The sequence below is a fragment of the Balaenoptera borealis genome, assembly GCF_965194805.1.
Source record: "Balaenoptera borealis genome assembly, chromosome: X".
NCBI classification, from domain to species: Eukaryota; Metazoa; Chordata; class Mammalia; order Artiodactyla; family Balaenopteridae; genus Balaenoptera; species Balaenoptera borealis.
The window spans coordinates 64,204,158-64,226,458 of NC_138881.1; the positions used below are offsets into that span (position 1 = coordinate 64,204,158).

Here is a 22,301-nt window from a genome sequence, read left to right on the forward strand (position 1 = left end):
ATGGAAATGAAAATAAAACACATCAAAATTTGTATGACAGCTAAAGCAGTGCTGAAAGGGAAATTTACAGCACTAAATGCTTATATTAGAAAAGAGGAAAAGTCTTAAATGAGTAATTTAAGGTTCCACCTCAAGGAAGTAGAAAACGATGAGCAAACTAAGTCAAAACAAGATGAAACTAAAACAGAAAGAAAAAATAGAGAAAATCAATTAAATAAAAAGCTGGTTCTTTGAAAAGATCAATAAAATTGACAAGCCTCTAGCAAGACTGACAAAAACAAGAGAATACACAATTACCAATACCATGAATGAAACAGAAGCTATCACTATAGATCCTAAAGACATCAAAAGGATAATAAGGGAATGCTATGAACAGTTCTATACGTAAATTTGAAATGAACCAATTCCTCAAAAAGCACAAACTACCACAACTCATTCAATGTGAAATAATTTGAATAGTCTTATAACAATTAAGGAAATTGAATTAATGATTTAAAAACTCACAAAAAGAAATTTCCAAGGCCAGAAAGTTTCACTGGCAAATTCTACCAAAAATTTAAGATTAATTAACACAAATTCTACACATCTCTTTTAGAAAACAGAAGGGGGAACACTTCTCAACACATTTTATGAGGCCAATACCATCCTGATACCAAAATTAGACAAAGACAGTATAAAAACAACCGGATACAGACCAATATCTCATAAATATTCCCCAACAAAATATTAGCAAATAGAAGCCAGCGCTATATAAAAAGAATTATACATCATGGCCAAATGGGTTTTATTCCAGGGATGCAAGGCTGTTCAGCTTGAAAATCAAGCTATGTAATATACCATGTTAACAGGCTAAAGAAAAAAAAATATTTATCATATTAAGTGAGAAAGAAAAAGCATGTGACAAAATTATACACCCATTCATAGTAAAAACTCTTAGCAAACTAGGAATAGAGATGAATAGCAGGGAACTTGAACTTAATAAAGAGTATCTACAAAAAATCTACAGATATATCACAGTTATCAACACTGAATGCTCTTCTCTTAAGATCAAGAAGGCAAGGATGTCCACTCTCATGACTGCTATTCAACATGTTACTGAAGTTCTAGCCAGTGCAACAAGACAAGAAAAGGAAACAAACTACATTCAGATCGGAAAGGAAGAAATAAAACTATCCTTACTTGCAGATGACATAATGGTCTAGTAGAAAATCTCAAGGAATCTATAAAACAAACTCCTAGAACAAATAAGTGAATTCAGCAAGATCACAGGTAAAACATCAACACAAAAATCAACTGCATTTCTACATACTACCAACGAACATGCGAAAAGTAAAATTAAAAATACAATATCACTTACAATTCCCAAAAAATGAAATACTTAGGTGTAAATCTAACAAAACATATACGGGACTTATATGCTGAAAATTACAAAACAGTGATTGAAAAAAATCAAAGATCTACATAAACAGAGATACTATGTTCACGGGAGACTCAATATAGTAAAGATATCAATTCTCCCCAAATTGATGACAGGTGTAATGCAATTTCTAATAATTCTTGCAAGATTTTTATAGATTAGACAAGAGGATTCTAAAATTTATATATGAAGCCAAAGATATTAGACTAGCTAAAACAACTTGGAAAAAGTAGAATAAAGTGGGAGATACTGACTTGATACTAAGGCCTATTACATAGCTACAATAATCAAGACTATGTGGTAATGGCAGAAGGACAGATATATGGACCAATGGACTAGAACCAAAAAATAGTCCCACAGAAGTAGAGCCAAATGATTTTTCACAAAATTGCAAAAGCGATTTGGTAGAGAAAGGATGGCTTTTTCAACAAATGGTGCTGGAGCAATTGGACATCCACAGGCAAAAAAAAAAAGAAAAAGAAAAGTGAACTCAACCTAAATCTCACATCATATACAAAAATTAATTTAAAATGCACCTTATACTTAAAATGTAAAGCCATAAACCTTTTAGAAAATAACATAGGAGAAAATCTCCAGGACCTAGGGCTTAGGGAACAATTCTTAGACTTGACAACAAAAGCATGACTAAAACAAAAACTGACAAACTAGACTTCACCAAAATTAAAAAGTTTTGCTCTGTGAAAGACCTTGTGAAGGAAATGAAAAGACAACCCATAGACTGGGAGAAAATATTTGCAAACCACATATGACAAATTACTCATACCTAAATTATATAAAGGATTTTCAACATTCAACAATAAAAAAGCAAACAATCCAGTTAGAAAATGGGCAAAAGACGTGAAGAAACATTTCACCAAAGAGCATATACAGATGATAAATAAACACATGAAAAAAATGTTCAAAATAACCAGCCATCAGGGAAATGCAAATTAAGATCACGAGATACCACTACACACCTATGAAAACAGCCAAGATAAAAAACAGTGATAAAATCAAATGTTGGTGAGGATGCAGAGAAACTTGATCTCTCACACTTTACTGAAGGGAAGGTAAAACGGTGCAGCCACTCTGTAAAACAGTTTGGTAGTTTCTTAAAAAATGAAATAATCACTTACCGTGTAAACTAGAAATCGCACTCCTGGGCATTTATCCTAGAGAAATGAAAACTTAGGTCCACACAAAACCTGTACACAATGTTCACAGCAGCTTTATTTGTAATAGCCAAACCTGGAAATGAACAAAATGCCCTGCAGTAGACATACAGTTTGTATTATACAAGCTGGTACATCCAATCCATGGAATACTACTGTGTAGTAAAAAGGAATGAACTACTGATATACACAACAACTTGAACGAAACTAAAGGGCATTATGCTGAGTGAAAAAGGCCAATCTCAAATGGTCACATATACTATGATATAATTTATATAACAGTCTTGATATGACAAAATTATAAAGATGGAGAACAAATTAGTTATTGCCAGGAGTTAGGGATTGTGGCAACGTTGGTGGTCAGGATGGGTGTGACTATAAAAGGGCAGAAAGAGAGGAATCTCTGTGGTGATAGAATATTTCTGTACCTTGATTGCAGTCATGCTTACAGGAATCTCTACATATGCGATTAAAAAAAACCATAGATATACACACACGTTGAAACAGTGTCAATTTCTTGGTTTTGATATCATAGGTAAGATGTAACCATTAGGAGAAATTAGGTGAAAGGGTCACAGTACCTCTCTAGACTGTCTTTGTAAGTTCCTTTGACTCTAAATAAAATAAATAAATAAACATATAAATAAATATAAATAAAATAAAGTAAAAAAAAAAAAAGGGCCCTGAGACTGTTAAAATTGCTTTCTCGCCACATAAGACAACATTATTAGGTCACTATCTTAAAACTTATTTTAATGTGTCTTTCTAACTGGTTAACAATAAACAAAATTATATCTATATTCTATTTCTGAACATTACTGAGTCATGAGAAAACAGAAGATAGGTAGAAAAACAGACATAATCTCTCACATTTGTGAATTTAATCTAGACAAGTTTACAGATTTAGCTACTCAAGAGTAACCCCTCAAATCCATGGAGTTTGTGTGTGTGTGTGTGTGTGTGTGTGTGTGTGTGTGTGTGTGTGTGATGTGTGTATGTGTGTGTATATATATATGCATGGTGAATCTGAATCAGAGACACTTTCTGGCATATGTTTAGGAGGCTTAATTTGTTAGTGAAAAAGCCAAGCTGACAGCTCAACATGCACATTTCATTGTTGTTCCCTACTAGTTACCAAATATGACTATTATGGGACAAATCATATGCTATTATGATATTTACAAATTTGGGAAACTGAGCAGGTCAAACGTTTAGATTAAATTTGACAAATTAGACTAGGATAACTCAATAAAATTACTTCTTCACACTCATGCACAAATAATAATTGTTTAAAACATGGCAAACAAAATATAAAAATGTACTTATTCTTTAAAAAGTTATATAATCATTTTTAAAGTAACTTTACTGTACTCAAACAATCCCTTTGTAAGCTCTCCCAGACTCTATAGATTTTAAATACCTAATAAGAATATATTCCTCCGATGGTCTAACTGGAATTTCCCGTTTTAACCCTAGGTGTAGTTCAGGACTCTGTTAGCATTAAAACACGTTTTACACACAAAATATAATACCTTTCATACTTTAGAACATTTATTAAGTCATATCTTAGCCATCTTTTCATTAAACTAACCCCATCTCTTCATCACTTTCTTAAAGGCAATGCTTTCAACGTGTATGTGTGTGAGCAAATGTTTATATGTATGTATACACATAAATTTTTCTCTTCCAAATGCAGTTCAAGTATGTAATTGCTGATAGTTAAAAGCAACATCAACATCACCTATATAACACAACCTCTACCTGCAGTTGTTTAAAGTATATTATTCAAATTCTTACAATAAGTAAAGAGATCAAGAATACCTTGTTAACCTTAAGACACTCTAACAGATGTATCACCAAAGATGATATAAAAATGGCCAATAAGCACATAAAATGATGCTTGACATCAACTAACATTAGGGAAATGCAAATTAAAATCACATGAGATTCCATTACATACCTATTAGAATGGGTAAATTTTTTTATTTTTAAATATGATAATACCAAGGACACAGAACAACTGGAACCCTCATACATTGCTGGTGGGAATGCAAAATTGTACAACCACTTTGGAAAACAGTTTGGCAGTTTCCTACAAAGGTAAACATAAATTTACCATATAACCCAGCAGTTGCACTCCTGGATTTTCATTTCACTTGGATAAATATCTATGGTCACACAAAACTTATACATGAATGTTTAAAGCAGCTTCAATTTTAATTTCAAAACCTGGAAACAATTCCAATGTCTCTCAAATAGAAATGGTTAAACAAACTACTCATTCACACAACGAATACGTCCATATAATGAAAATAAACCATACATCCATACAATGGACACATCCATACAATGGAATACTACTCAACAGTAAAAAGGAGCAAACTATTGACATATGCAACAATGTGGATGAATCTCAAATGCATTTTGCCATGTGAAAAAAGTGAGACTGAAAAGGCTACAAATTGTATGATTCCATAAGTGAATTTCCTAAGGGGTGATGAAACCATTTTATATCTTGACTACATCTTGCATTTGTCAAAAATTATAGTAGTAGACACTAAAAAGTAAATTTTACTATATGTAGATTTAAAATGATTTTTTAAAAACTATCTATACATTCAGAAATGCTTCCTACCTCACATTAGTTTCATCATTAAATTCTTCAGCCCATTTTTTCCTTGATTGAGCAGTTGTAGAACCATCTAAACGGTAATAGTCTATGTTTCGGAGCCACTTCCCTTCACCTGAAAATTCAACAAGAAAAGAAAAAAGAGACATATATTGTTATCCTAGTACTAAAAGATTTTCTTCCTTGCTTGCCATTTAAAAGCTGGTCACAGGCCTTCCCTGGTGGCACAGTGTTTAAGAATCCACCTGCCAATGCAGGGGACACGGATTTGAGCCCTGGTCCGGGAAGATCCCACATGCCGCGGAGAAACTAAGCCCGTGCACCACAACTACTGAGCCTGCGCTCCAGAGCCCATAAGCCACAACTCCTGAAGCCCGGGTGCCTAGAGCCCATGCTCTGCAACAAGAGAAGCCACCGCAATGAGAAGCCTGTGCACCGCAACAAAGAGTAGCCCCCGCTCACTGCAACTAGAGAAAGCCCGCGCACAGCAACAAAGACCCAACACAGCCAAAAATTTTTTAAAAATTTTAAAAAAAAAGCTGGTCATATATATTCAATTTGCATAGCAAGACAAATTTTTTTAATCAAGGGATAATTCATTGTATTACAAATAAATTCACTACAGATTTCCTTCCAACAGATATTGAATAGCAAAGGTACTTTTCAAAAGTATTTCATCTACATGTAAATGTCTGAAAAGATTTCCTTGATTAGAATCCTATAAAACTTTCAAAAGAATATGATTAAGCTGTATTATGCTCATGAAGCTTCTTTTTAATTAAATCTATAAATGACCAGGTTTCCCACCTTGTTATCAACAAGTTGATACTAAAACAGATAAAAACCAGAGACATAGAACACGTTTATTCATTCACTGAACAAATATTTACAGAATGCCTATTTATGTGCCAAAAATATTCTATGATTTAGCCACAAATATCAGCATATGTTCCTATTTCATGACAATTACATATTTGTGAGCATGTATGTACAAGTAAAGAACTGTGATTTTATAAGTTAAACACTGATCAGACATGTCAACATTTGCACAATGAGGTAAAATTTTACCCAAGCCTGACATGCATACTAAAATACCAACAGATAAAGTACGTATGACACTTTTATATTTTATCATACATAATTTCCATTCTAATTCTTTAACTGCAAACATAATACTACTATTTCCACTCCAAGCAAAATTCATATCATCACACCCTAGAGTCTTAATATAAAACAAGTTGACAACACTGAGATTTATGTCTTTCAGCAAACTTTTTAGTTAAATTCAGTGCGTTAGTTTAAAAAATGCTTTTTGGTAGTATGGTCATTTTAGTAATGTTAATTCTTCCGATCCAATGGCCATACTACCCAAAGCAATCTACAGACTTAATGCAATCCCCATCAAAATACTCAGGACATTTTTCACAGAACTAGAATAGATAATCCCTAAAATTTATATGGAACCACAAGACCCCAAATTGCCAAAGCAATCCTGAGGAAAAAAAGAACAAAACTGGAGGTATCACCCTTTCAGACTTCAGACTATACTACAAAGCTACACAGTAATCAAAACAGTGTGGTACTGGCAGAAAAACAGATGCATAGATCAATGGAACAGAATAGAGAGCCCAGAAATAAACCCACATACCTGTGGTAAATTAATCTACAACAAGGGAGGCAAGAATATATATGGAGAAAAGACAGTCTCTTTCATAAGTGGGGCTGGGAAAACTGGACAGCTACATGTACAATGAGATTAGAACATTTTCTCACACTGTATAAAAAATCAGCTTTACATGGATTAAAGACCTAAACGTAAGACTTGAAACCATACAACTCCTAGAAGAGAACACAGGCAGAACACTCTTTGACATAAAGTGTAAAAATATTTTCTTGGATCTATCTCCTAAGGCAAAATAAATAAAAGCAAAAATAAACAAATTGGACTTAATTAAACTTAAAAGCTTTTGCACAGCAAAGGAAACCATTGACAAAACGAAAAGAAAACCCACAGAATGGGAGAAAATATTCGCAAACAATATGAACAAGAAGGAGTTAGTATCCAAAATATACACACAATTCATACAACTAAATATCAACAAACAAACAACAGTATCAAAAAATGGATGGAAGACCTGAACAGACATTTTTCCAAAGAGGACATACAGATGGCTGACAGGGACATGGAAAGATGTTCAACATAGCTAATTATTAGAGAAATGCATATCAAACTCACAATGAGATATCACCTCTCACCTGCCAGAATGGCTATCATCAAAAAATCTACAAATAACAAATGTTGGTGAGGATATGAAGAAAAGGAAACCCTTTGTATACTGTTGGTGGGAATGTAAACTGGTGCAGCCACTATGGAAAACAGTATGGAGGTTCCTCAAAAAACTAAAAATAGAACCACCATATCATCCAGCGATTCCACTCTTGGGTATGTATCAGAAAACCTGAAAACACTAATTCAAACACATACATGTACACACATACATGTACACAGCAGTAGTCAAGATATGGAAGCAACCCAAGTGTCCATCAACGGACAAATGGATAAAGAAGATGTGGTACACACACACACACACACACACACACACACACACAGGAATATTACTCAGCCATAAGAAAAAGAATGAAACTCTGCCATTTTCAGCAACATGGATGGACCTAGGGAATATTATGCTTAGTGAAATAATTCAGAGAGAGAAAGACAGATACTGTATAATATCACTTATATGTAGAATATAAAAAAATAACACATACAAAGGTATATTGCAAAACAGAAACAGACTCAGAGATATAGAAAACAAACTAGTGGTTACCAGTGGGGAGAAACAAGAGAGGAGGCGTAAGGGAGGCATAAGGGATTAAAAGATACCAACTACTATGTATAAAATAAATAAGCAACAAGGGTATTGTATAGCACAGGGAATTATAGCCATTATTTTATAAAACTTTTAATGAAGTATAATCTGCAAAAATACTGAATCACTATGCTGTACACCTGAAACTAATATAATATTATAAATCAACTATACTTCAATAAAAAAAATCTATTTCTTTGAGAATTTGGACTAAAACAAACAAACAAAACAGCAAAAGTAAGTATGTCTCATCAAGTCAAATTTTGTTTATGTCCTAAGGACTGTAATATCCTATAACATTCAAATATTAAGGATTTCTGGAATAAATGATCTAGTTTTATTAATGATATTCCTACAAACAGGATGTGTTTCAATTGTTTTCCTTTTAAATAATATTAAAAGTTTAAAAGTCTTAGGATACATCTTAAGGTATATAAGAATAAATTATTCCTGAAGAAAAATCTAAAATTAACAAATTAATAAAAATAAAAACCCCACATGATCATCTCAGTAGACACAAAGAAATCATTTGACAATGTTCAATACACATTCATGATAAGAAAAACACACTCAAAAAACTGGAAATACCGATACACGGAACTTCCTCAACATGATAAATGATATCTATGAAAAAAATACAAATAACACCATACAGAATGGTGAAAGATCAGATGCTTTCCCTCTAAGATTAGGAAAAAGAAAAGGATGTCTGGTTTTGTCACTTTAATTCAACACTGTACTAGAGGTTCTAAGGAGGGAAATGGTCAAGAAAAAGAAATAAAAGTAATCCATATTGTAAAGGAAGAAGTAAATTATCTCTATCTGCAGATGACATGATCTTGTATAAGGAAAATCCTTTAAAAATCCACAAAACACTATTTGAACTAATAAATGAGTTATTATGAAAAACTTAATTTATACATTTGCAATGAAGAATCCAAAACTAAAAGTAAGAGCACAATTCCATTTACAATACTATCAAAAAGAATAAACTAAATTTAACATAAGAAATGCAAAATGCATACACTGAAAACTATAAAACATTAGTGAAAGAAATTAAAGACCTAAATAAATGGTAAAACATCCCATGTTCATAGATCAGAAGACTTAACATTGTTAAGAAGGCAATACTTCCTAAAATGAACTACAGATTCAATGCAATCACTATCTGAATCCAAGCTGACTTCTTTGTAAAATTTACAAGCTAATTCTAGAATTCATATGGAATTGCAAGGGACCCAGAATAGCCAAAAAAATCTTGAAGAGGAACAAAGTAGGAGTACGCACACTTTCAAAACTTATGTTCAAAGCAAAGGTAACCAAGACTGTGCTACTGGCATGAGGACTGACATACAGATCAATGGAATAAAACTCAGAGTCAAGAAATAAACCTGTCTCTTTGGTCAACTAATTTTTAACAAGGGTACCATGAACAGTGAATGGGGAAAGAACAGTCTTCTCAACCGGTAGACTGAAGTTGGACCTTTACCTCATACCAAATGTAAAAATTAACTCAAAATGCATCAAAGACCTAACTGTAAGAGCTAAAACTATATAATTCTTTGAAGGAAACATAGGGGTAAATAGTCATGGACTTGGATTTGGCAATGGTTTCTCAGATATGACACTAAAGCTGTAAGTAACAAAAGAAGAAAAATAAAATTGGACTTCATCAAAATGAAAACCTTTTCTGCATCAAAGAATACTACCAAGAAAATGAAAAGACAACGAAAAGAATGAGAAAATATTTACAAAGCATGTATCTGATAAGGGCCTGGTATGCAGAAAATTTTTTAAATTAAAAAAAAAATTTTTAAGGTCTTTCGACTCAATAACAAAAAGACAAATGGGCAAAGGACCTGAATAAACATTTTTCCAAAGAAGATATACAAATGGCCATGAAAAAATGGTCAACATTATCAGTCATTAGAGAAATACAAATCAAAATCAAAATGAGATACCATTTCACACCCACTAGGATGGCTATAAATCAACAACAACAACAACAACAACAACAGAAAACAAGTGTTGGTAAAGATGTGGGGAAATCAGAACCCTTGAACACTACTTCTTGAGAATGTAAAATAGTGCAGCCAGTGTAGAAAAGAGTTTGGTGGATCCTCAATACATTAAACTTAGAATTGCCATATGGCCCAATAATTCCATTCCTAACTAAATATTCAAAAGAATTAAAGACAGATGTTTAAAGAAATAAAAACTTGTATACGAATGTTCATAGCAGCACTATTCACAATAGCCAAAAGGAGAAAACAACTCAAATATCTATGAATTAATGAATGAATAATCAAAATGTGGGTATTATCCATGAAATGGAATATTATTAGGCCACAGAAAGGAATACAGCACTGACACTTGCTACAACTTGGATGAACCTTAAAAACATGCTATGCGAATGAAGCCAGTCACAAAAGACCACATATTATATGACTATTTATATGAAAGGTCCAGAATAGGTCAATCTATATAAACAAAGTAGATTAGTGATTGCTTAGGGGTAAAGAGGTAGAAAGGGGGTTAGCAGAATGACAGCTAAAGGGTACAGGGTTTCTTTGGTGTTGATTAATATGTTCGAAAATTGACTATGGTGATAGTTGCACAACTCTGAAAATGTACTAAAAACCATTGAATTGTACACCTTAAATGGGTAAACTGCATGATATGTGAATCATAACTCAATAATGCTGTTTAAAAAAACAAAAAAAATTTTGCTACAACTGCAGCAACAAAGACCACATTTATATGGATAAGGACAAAAAGAAAGTACAGAAAAAATAGATATATTAGGGTTGTGGGTCTGGGTAATATTCTATTGTTAAAATGTTTATACAATATGTTTAAATGAATGTTTTTAAAATTATGATATACAAATGTAACTCACCCTTATAAATAAGAGGTTTATCTTTATCTTCTGTCTTCTCCCTACTAGCCAATTCAAGAAAATCTTCAATCAAGTCCAGAGATATGAGAGACTGGCTGAAAACAAGGCTAAAAAGACAAGTTAGTATTCATGGATTAGAAGATTCACAAACAACACAATTTTAATCTAAACCTCAGTAAATATCCAAAAGAATTAAAAATTAGAAATTTGTAGAAATTAACAAGCTGATTCTAAAGTTTATATGGGTATGCCAAGCATATAGAGTAGCCAAAACAATTTTGAAAGGAAAAAAGTTGGAGGCCTAACTCTACGTGATTTCAACACAAAGCTAGTGTAATCAAAATAGTGTAGTACTGAGGAGACCAACACAAATCAGTGGAACAGAATATAGTCCTGATATAAAGCTACACTATAGTTAATTGGTTTTTGACAAATAGGCAAAAGCAATTCAATGGAAAAAAATTAGTGTTTTTAACAATGGTCTTGGCAAAATTGGATATTCATATGCTAAAAAAATGAATTTCCACCTAAGCTTCAGCTGCACAAATAGGGAATAGAAGAATCTGATTTGACAAAAGTTCTTCTTAAAAAAAAAAAAAAAAGTCTTAGTTGACCACAAGTCAATATGAACCAGTAGTGTTATTTAGATGTTGGAAAACTGCTCCATCAGACTGCAGGAATGGAAGGATAGGGTCCAGAATAAACAAGAACCAGCCTCACTATAATTCTGTGTTAATAAAAATTCAGCTGAAGTGTTTGTGACCATATTTTGAGATAAGTGCTAAAAAAATGAAATATATTCAAGACCAAGTCAGGACTGAAATTATGCCATACAAAGAACAGATAAATCAACTGAGAAGAAAAAGCTAAAAGTGACGAGAGATAAACCCACCATTATCTGAAGAGGAGACAATTGAAATAGTAGTAGTGATGTCTGCAACCTACTTTGAAAGGCATCAGGAAAATAAGATGGATGATGGATAGATATATAATAAATGAAGTATGATAAAATATAGAATATAGTATAGATTCTAGGTGACAGGTATATAGGTATTCACTCTAAAAATTATTTCTACTTTTTGTTATGTTTGAAAATTTCCATAATGAAATGTTGGACAAATAAAGAATAGTGGTAATCACAATTCCCGAAATGCAGTTTTATAGTCTTAACGTTGATAACACCTATCAGTTGGGTTAATAACTAAAAATGATCATTATAACAGTATTTTTAAAAAGCAGTAGATACATTCTATTTTAGACCAGGGGGGAAATAGCTATAGGAAGAGTATAAACTAAAGATAAGGATCCATTTTCTAACACTTTGAAGTATTCAACTACAGGGAGCCTTCTGAGATAGAAAATATTCTACCCAGGAGAGGCCAGGAGAACATCCATGATGAACATGGTAGAAGAGATTCTTGAACTGGTTAGGAAATTAATAAAAGACTACTAAAATTTCCCCTATACTCATAAAATTCTTGTATGGTACCCAATAAAAATTAACTTTAAACTACAGAAGTTAATAGATAAAAAAGCATAAGCATGTCTAGAGCATTAATCTCTCTTGGTCTTTCAGGAACTCTGAGCTCAAATATCCACTTTCTACTTGACATCTCTCATGGACATCTAATAGGCCTTGGAAACTTAACAAAGCCAGAGCAGGACTCTTTACTACCTCTAATAAACTTACTTCTCCCTTAATCTTCTCCATTTTAGTAAATAACACCATAATCTACCAGCCACTTATGGGGAAAGCCTGAGGGTCATCTTTGACTACTCTCTCCTTCTTACTGCCCTGCACTTAATCTACCAAGTGCTGTTGTTTCTACTCCAAAACAAACCCTTCATCTCCACTACTACCACTCCATTCCAAGCCAACATCATCCCTTATCTGAACCACTTGTTTCTGTATAAGTGGCAATATGTAACAAAAAAAACTTATAGTGAGTACTTATTAGATGCCAGGTTAGGAGTTAATTAAAAAGGAATAAAACAGTCTGTGTCTTCAAACAACTCACTATCCAGCGAAAAGACACATCAAGTACATCAGAATGTGTTAAGTGTAGAGTAGAGGTATATTAAAAGGTGGTATGAAAATATAACAGAGCTACCTCTTTCCAGGAAAGTTAAAGAAACTAAATTTGACATTTTTTTAAAATAGAAGATTGTTTTATTTTAGCTTTATGTTAAAGTGCTTAAAGTTTTTAACAAAAAAATTGTTATATTAAAAGCATTATATTTTTAAAATATTTTATGACCAGAACTTGGGATCTTATAAAAGCCTAAACAGTTAAGTCTGGTTCAAAACTTTAAAAGTATGTTTTTTAAATAATAAAATGAAGGATAAGATTGGGGGTTGGAATCCAGGGAAGGGAAAGGGGGCACAAATGCTAGAATTAAAACAAACAGGAACAAAAAACAAAGGAGAAATAATAAAGAGAGTAGTCAAAGAGGTGAAATAAAGTCTGAGAGGTGTCCACTAGATTTGGAAATTAGAAGGTCATTAAGTGACTTTAGGGGGGGAAAACTCAGTAAAGTAATAGGGTAGAAGCCGCACTGCATGGATTGAAAAATGTTTCTGAAAATGATGAAATACAAATATCAACTAGAGACTTGGCTCAAGGAAATAAGTTCAAGATGCTATAGCCAGAAAGGGAAAACAGCACTTAAGAAATAACCAGAATATGCACTCAGAAATAGTGACTTAGAAGGAAGATAGTTGTCACTACACTAACCATGAAATTACATCTTTAGAAAGGAAGAAAACAAAACAGATTTCTTTAAATAAATTGTTTAAACAATAAAAAGGTTATCAAAAGGTTCATATAACAAAAACAGGAAATAGGAAAAGAACTTACACTTTATCCCCAATTTCCTCTGCCATTCGAAGAATTTCAAAGAGAAGTACCATTTTTCCAGAATGCTCTAAAACCTCAGCATCAGCATCTGTAACAAAATCTTTGTACCAGTCTGGAGCTGGGCTGCTTGGATTAGAAGAGGAAGTAGCTTTACCTAAACAAAATAAATGAAACATAAATAAGTAGGCAAATAAGGGAAGAAGCTGAAAGACTCCAGAGAGGGATTAAGACAGAGATTAAGAGAAAGACATATAGACCAACCAACCCAGGGAGAGAGTGAGAAAGAAAGAGATTGGTAAGGATGTGGGAGAGGGGTGCAAAACACACACACACACACAGAGAGAGAGAGAGAGGGAGAGAGAGAAAAAAGACAACCCTAGGAGAGAAAGAGCTCTGCACTCTGAGAGAAAGACACAAGATGGGGGAGGTAAGGTAGAGGGGACCCTGGAAGAGGGAGGTAAAGAGACAGAGAATCAGAAAGACACACAAAGGCACATATAAACATACATATATGCACATAGAGGAAGAAAGACATGGGGGAGGGGCACCAAGTGAGACAGTAAGCAAGAGACAGACCCTGAGAAAGTGCAAGTATGAGAAACAGAACGTGGGGGCAGGAGGGCTGAGAAAGACAGAGACCCAAAGAGATGAAACCCCTCAGGTCCTGAGACAGTATAAACCCCAAAGCACACCCCAAGAGATAGGGACCAGGAGAGAAAGACCTAGAGACCCAAAGAGAGAGGGAGAGAGGAAAAGAAGAAGGGAAGGGAGACTGACTCACGTAGAGATCAAGGGAGAAAAGATCTTAGGGGCAGGAAACATTTCACTGTGCTACTAGAATTCTGGAAAACTCAAACAAGGATTGATCCCAGCATCACCATATCATGTTAAATCATTTTGCTCTTACTTTCCCCATAAACTTTGACTATAAAAGGTGTAAACAGATTGCCAACAGACACATGAAAGAATGTTCAACATCATTAATCATTAGAGAAATGCAAATCAAAACTACAATGAGATATCATCTCACACCGCTCAGAATGGCCATCATCAAAAAATCTACAAACAATAAATGCTGGAGAGGGTGTGGAGAAAAGGGAACCCTCTTGCACTGTTGGTGGGAATGTAAATTGATACAGCCAGTATGGAGAACAGTTTGGACGTTCCTTAAAAAACTAAAAATAGAACTACCATACGACCCAGCAATCCCACTACCGGGCATATACCCTGAGAAAACCATAATTCAAAGAGTCATGTACCAAAATGTTCATTGCAACTCTATTTACAATAGCCAGAACATGGAAGCAACCTAAGTGTCCATCAACAGATGAATGGATAAAGAAGATGTGGCACATATATACAATGGAATATTACTCAGCCATAAAAAGGAACGAAACTGAGTTATTTGTAGTGAGGTGGATGGACCTAGAGACTGTCATACAGAGTGAAGTAAGTCAGAAAGAGAAAAACAAATACCGTATGTTAACACATATATATGGAATCTAAAAGAAAAAAATGGTCATGAAGAACCTAGTGGCAAGATGGGAGTAAAGATGCAGACCTACTAGAGAATGGACTTGAGGGTACGGGGAGGGGGAAGGGTAAGCTGTGACAAAGTGAGAGAGTGCCATGGACATATATACACTACCAAACGTAAAATAGATAGCTAGTGGGAAGCAGCCACATAGCACAGGGAGATCAGCTCTGTGCTTTGTGACCACCTAGAGGGGTGGGATAGGGAGGGTGGGAGGGAGGGAGACGCAAGAGGGAGGGGATGTGAGCTATATGTATACATATAGCTGATTCACTTTGTTATACAGCAGAAACAAACACACCATTGTAAAGCAATTATACTCCAATAAAGATGTTAAAAAAAAAGTGTAAGAAGAGAGTAACACAAAATAATCTATGAAAGATATAAACAGTTCAGTTTAAAATAAGGAATGTACAGGTTTAACCTGTTTCTGTATCTTCTCTCAATTGCCTTTTAATGCAAAGTACTTTAAATTTTTATATATTTTGTTATAAAATATTTTACATATTCAGAAAAGTATATAGAATATAAAGAACAGCAGTGTTCCCATATCCCATCTTCATCAAATTTTAAAACGCGTTAAATCTACTTCTGATGCAATTGAAGCCTAATATGTGACCCTAACCAATACTGTTCTCTTCTATCCCCCCTTCTTTTTGAAAAGTAAATAAAACCCTTAACTTTATATTTATTATTTATGTTCATGTTTTTATATTTTCACTACATTTGTATCACTAAACTGTAATTATGTGTCATGGTTTTAAACTATATGTAAATGGTACCATACTGTTTGTATAATTTTACAACCTACTTTTTCACTGAATGGAGTTTTTCATTTTCCACTCAAAGTGAGACTTATTCAATAATTCTAACTGCCATATAGTATTCCACTGCATGAATGTACCATAATTTATTAGTTCTCCTGTTCATAGACGTTTAGATTATTTCTCATGTTTGGCTACTGTGAAATAACTGCAATGAACACTCAGTGTTGTTGTATTTTTCTAGAATGTTGTCTACTTCATCTAAGTTTAAAATTTTCTGGTATAAAATTATGCTCATGATTCATAAAATATCACATTAAACATACCTACTTTATATTCTTATCAAATAGTTCTAATATCTGTGGTTCTTGACAATCTGATCATGCTGTTTGTTTTTTGTGTTAACTTTGTCAGGTTGACTGATAACTTATTTTGTTGCTAACTTTTCCTAATGTTGATTGCTTCTTTAGGTACTCTGTAACTTTTTCTTGTCATTTCACTTTCAATGTAGCTGTAATATGAGAGAATCCTCGGTAGCCTGGGTTGACATCATACAACTCCACAGTGATTCTGCATCTGCTTCTGTCAGGTACTCCAGGGGATCACCAACCCAGAATTACTTCTGAGGTTAGTATTTCAGCTTGAGATTTTTAGACTATGTAAATAATGTAAATTCAAACCATAAACCATGTGAGGGAAAGCCCATGATTATGAATCCAAGAAAACTATTTTTGAAACCCATAGCCCAGGGTGACACAGATAAGCTTCCTTGTCATCTCCTTGTCATCTCTCTGGATTGATGGGAAAAATTTTTTCTATCCTATTCTTCTATGGAGTATGTACCTATGTTAAACAGATTCAGCTTTAATCTGAGTTCTAAGAACTCTCCACCTTATAGAGGGCTCAAGGCCTTGAATCTTACCCCTGGCTAGGTGAAAACCAAAGCTGCTACTCTCAAGACTAGCCTATCCCTAGAGCTTCCGTAGCATACCTTCTTGAACTTACTGTTTAGGTTATCAGTTCCTTCTTTTTTGTCTGGGTCCTGGTGATTTCCATTACTTTTACAGAGCTCATTATGCATTTGTATTTAAACCACAATGAACTATTGCCTAAATGTACCATGTATTTTCAAGATTCCATGCCTTTCCTTGAATGTTTTATATTACATTCTCCCCCTATTTTCTTGACCAACTTCCACGCATATTTTACTATCTTTCAAGAGTCAACAAAAATTTCATCTTAGAACAGCCTTCTTAAGAGGGTGACCCTTGGCTGTTGTCTGGGACCTTGAATGGTAAACTGTTCCCTGTACTGATTTTAAACTTTCCCTGAGAAGAGGGGATTGCTGCGCCTCGTCTAGGCACCTAGAAAGAAAACACCTGTTTTCGTTCTGGAAGTCTGGAATTTGGTAAGAGCCAGGCAGAAAGTGCCTATGTCACCAGTCCCCAGTAAAAACCTTGGGTACCTAGTCTCTAATGAGCTCCTCTGGTAGACAACACTTCACATATGTAGCCATAACTTGTTGCTGCAGAAATTAGTACAGCCTGTGTGACTTCACTGGGATAGGACTCTTGGAAGGTTATGCCTGGTTTCCTCTGGACTTTGACCAATATGTGCCTTTTCCCTTTCCTGATTTTGCTTTGTACCCTTCTGTTGTAATAAACCATAGTCCTGAATATGACTACATGCTGAGTCCTATGAATCACCAAACCAGGGGGGAGCTTTGAGGAATCCTGACACATAGCTTATCAAGCATATGCTAACTAAAATTCCTTTCTACAATTAGTCAATTGGCAAATAATCAGTGCCTTTGGGAATTTTGCAGTTCCACAGACTGCACACAACTTCAGCAATGGTTACCCAATTTAATTAAGGTAATTTATATAAGGTAAAAGTGTAAGCAATTATAAAAAATGCTGGCAGAAAGGGAGTACAAATGTGGCAGCTAAATAAGAAGTCTAAAAGCTTAGCACAGGTGACAATTTCTGTGCAAATACAATAGATTCATTCTAATTGTAATCCTGTTGGATATAATCACAACAGAGTAATCTCTAAAAAAAATAAAAAGTGACCCAGAAAAATATGGGCTACTCCAGTTCATAAATATCCTGAATAAATAATTAAAACCTGCAAATAGATATTTCATGCTGAATATTCTTACTTCATCATCGACATGGATTAATCATTCCTTCTGTTATAACTCTGTATTGTGTATGCATACATGACAAGTAACAGTGAATTAATAAATCAAAGCCACTTCTAAATATCTACTCTGGATATCAAAAAATGTTTACAAGGCAAGGCACAATGGAAATACAAACAAATAGAAAGCAACCCTTTTATCCCTAATTTCTTCAAGCAATCTAAATATATATTTAAACACTGTATTTGCAGCAAGATACACTGTAGTTTTTTTTTCTTATAATAACGAACTTTATTTTATACCAGAATTCTACTACACAAGAATATTGGGAGGAGTCATTGGAAATGCAGATTATTGTTAAATGCAACTTAAAAAATACTCTCCCCATCCCATTTAGGTAACACAGATGTTTCTATGCCTACTAAACTCAGTGGCGCTATTGGAAATGCAACATATTTGCCAATCTAGTGAAGAACATTCCCCACCAGACCAAGCACCTCTGAAGACCAGGCCCCTTTGCTTTTCCTTTGATTTCTGGTGTCAGCACACTGATATGCACTAGGTATTTTTGAATCAATAGAATGACTGAAAGAATTAGGCTATAAATTCATCTATCAATCAATCAATCAATCAATCACCATCATCACTGTCTTCAAAATGTATCCCAAAGTAAAAGACCAGCAGAACCAAAGAATCAGAGATATTTCTTACCACCTCCTAAAACTGAATCTCTTTCCTGACTCCACCCCCTTTTCAGGCTACCACCTCACCCCTTATCTCTTCTTACCTTTTTTTAAATTGAAGTGCAGTTAATTTACTATGTTGTGTTAGTTTCAGATGTACAGTAAAGTGATTCAGTTATATATATATATTCTTTTTCTGATTCTTTTCCCTTATAGGTTATTACAAAATATTGAGTATAGTTCCCTGTGCCATACAGTAGGTCCTTGTTGATCATCTATTTTATATATAGTAGTGTGTATATGTTAATCCCAAACTAACTTATCCCTCCTCCCCTTTCCCCTTTGGTAACCATAAGTTTGTTTTCTGTCTGTGGGTCTATTTCTGTTTTGTATATAAGTTCATTTGTATCATTTTTCTTTTTTGATCTTCCACATATAAATGATATCCTATGGTATTTGTCTTTCTCTTTCTGACTTACTTCACTTAGTATGATAATCTCTAGGTCCATCCATGTTGCTGCAAATGGCATTATTTCATTCTTTTTTATGGCTGAGTAATATTCCACTGTATACATATGTATGTGTGTGTTTATGTATATATATACATACACACACACACACACACACACACACATCTTCTTTATCCATTCATTTGTTGATGGACATTTAGGTTCCTTTCATGTCTTGGTTATTGTAAATAGTGCTGCAATGAACACTGGGGTGCATGTATCTTTGCAAATTATGTTTTTCTCTGGATATATGCCCAGGACTGGGATTTCAGGATCATATGGTATCTCTGTGTTTTAGTTTTTTAAGAAACCTCCATCACCTCACACCAGTCAGAATGGCCATCATCAAAAAGCCTACAAATAATAAATGCTGGAGAGGGTGTGGAGAAAAAGGAACTCTCCTACACTATTGATGGGAATGTAAATTCATACAGCCACTATGGAGAACAGTATGGAGATTCCTTAAAAAACTACACTGTAGGGCTTCCCTGGTGGCGCAGTGGTTAAGAATCCACCTGCCAATTCAGGGGACACGGGTTCAAGCCTGGTCCGGGAAGATCCCACATGTCGCAAAGCAACTAAGCCCGTGCGCTACAACTACTGACCCTGCGCTCTAGAGCCCACGAGCCACAGCTACTGAGCCCGCGTGCCACAACTACTGAAGCCCACATGCCTAGAGCCTGTGCTCCGCAACAAGAGAAGCCACCACAACAAGAGCCCCGCTCACTGCAACTAGAGAAAGCCTGTGCGCAGCAATGAAGACCCAACACAGCCAAAAATAAATAAATAAATTTTAAAAAACCTACACTGTAGTTTTAGAAATAAAGGTAAAATATCATTAAAATATTATATGTATAAATAGTAGTACTAGTAGAATGGTAAACTCTGTAAGTGTATTTTGCACATTGATATAACCCAAGCTTCTTGAGCTGTCCCAGGCACATAGTAAGAACACAATAAACATTTGTTGAATGAATAAATATGGTATGTTAATGCTAATATTATGGTCCTACATCATACACCAAGATTCTATCACAAAAGATTATATCCATACAATAAATTATATACATTTTGTTTTTTAATTGCGTTACAATTAACATACAATATTATATTAGCTTCAGGTGCACCACATAGTGATTAGATGTTTTTATACAGTATGCAACGATAACCACAATAAGACCAGTTATCATCCATCACCATATTTTACAATATTACTGACTACATTCCCTATGTGCACATTAAATGCCTGTGACTTACTAATTTTATAGCTGGAAGTTTGTACCACTTAACTCCCTTTACCTATTTCATCCATTCCCCCAAGATGCACCCCCTTCTGCCAACCACCAGTTTGCTCTAGATATCGACGAGTCTGTTCCTATTTAGTTTTGTTCATTAGTTTTGTTTTTTACATTCCACATATAAGTTAAATCATACAGTCTTTGTTTTTCTTGGTCTGACTTATTTCACTTACCATAATACCCTGTAGGTTGATCCACATTGTCATAAAGGCAAGATTTCATTCTTTCTTATGGCTGAGTAGTATTCCATTACACACACACACACACACACCTTCTTTATCCATTCATCTACTGATGGACACTTACGTTGCTTCCATATCTTGGCTACTGTAAACAGTGCTGCAATGAACATGGGAGTACACATGTATTTTCAAATTACTGTGTTTGTATTCTTCAGATAAATATCCAGAAGTGGAAATGCTGCATCATACGGCATATGGTAGTTCTACTTTTAATTTTTTGAGGAACCGCCATGGTTTTCATAATAGCTGCAACAATTTACCTTCCCACCAACAGTGCACAACAGTACCCTTTTCTCCACATCTTCACCAACACTTGTTGTTTCTTGCTTTTTGATAGCAGCCATTCTGACAGGTGGTAGGTTGTATCTCACTGCGCTTTTGATTTGCATTCTGCTGATGATTAGTGATGTTGAAGGCCTTCCCATGTTCCTGTTGACCATCTGTATGTCTTCTTTGGAAAAATGTCTATTCAGGTTCTCTGCCCAGTTTTTAATTGGGTTGTTTTTTGATGTTGAGTTGTATGAGTTAGTTATATATTTTAGATATCAACCCCTTATGGGATATATCACATGCAAATATATTCTCCATTTAATCCCATTAAACAAATGGGACTACTTTGATGTAGTCCCATTTGTTTAATTTTACTTTTGTTGCCCTTGCCTGAGGAAACAGATTCAAAAAAAAAATATTTCTAAGACCCATGTCAAAGAGCATACTGCCTGTGTTTTCTTCTAGGAATTTTAAAGTTTAAGGTCTTACATTTAAGTCTTTAATCAATTTTGAGTTTCTTTTTGTATATGGTATAAGAAAGTGGTCCAGTTTCATTCTTTTGCATATAGCTGTCCAGTTTTCCCAACACTATCTTATTTCAAGAGACTGTCTTTTCCCCACTGTATGTTCCTGCCCCCTTTGTTGTAGATTAATTGAACATATGAGCTTCAGTTTATTTCTGAATTCGCTACTGTGTTCCATTTATCTATGTGTCGATTTTTGTGCTAGTACTATACTGTTTTGACTACTAAAGCTTTGTAGTATAATTTCAAGTCTGGAAGCATGTTATCTCCCGCTTTGTTCTTCTTTCTCAAGATTGCTTTGGCTATTCAGGATCTTTTCTGTTCCATACAAATTTTAGAATTGTTCTCATTCAGTCAAAAATGCCACTGGTATTTTGACAGGAATTGCATTGAATCTATAGATGACTTTGGTAGTATCAACATTTTAATGATATTGACTCTCCAATACATGAGCACAAAGTATATTTCCATTATTTTTGTGTCATCTTC

General features: G+C 34.3%; 1 protein-coding gene and 1 pseudogene across 7 annotated transcripts in view; one reads left to right on the forward strand and one right to left on the reverse strand.

The window, feature by feature from the left end:
• LOC309620687 (large ribosomal subunit protein uL16 pseudogene) overlaps nucleotides 1-22,301 on the forward strand; it is a 577,085-nt pseudogene that overhangs the window by 544,233 nt on the left and 10,551 nt on the right. The gene's annotated exons all lie outside the window — the stretch shown is intronic.
• Nucleotides 1-22,301, reverse strand: part of ATRX (ATRX chromatin remodeler) — a 242,920-nt gene that overhangs the window by 52,705 nt on the left and 167,914 nt on the right. For all 6 annotated transcript variants that reach the window (XM_082376914.1, XM_082376916.1, XM_082376915.1 and 3 more), the window contains 3 exons: nucleotides 13,846-13,999; nucleotides 10,988-11,094; nucleotides 5,225-5,333 (listed from right to left, as the gene is read on the reverse strand). In XM_082376914.1, the coding sequence (XP_082233040.1) occupies nucleotides 5,225-5,333; nucleotides 10,988-11,094; nucleotides 13,846-13,999 (370 nt within the window). The remainder of the gene's footprint in view (nucleotides 1-5,224; nucleotides 5,334-10,987; nucleotides 11,095-13,845; nucleotides 14,000-22,301) is intronic.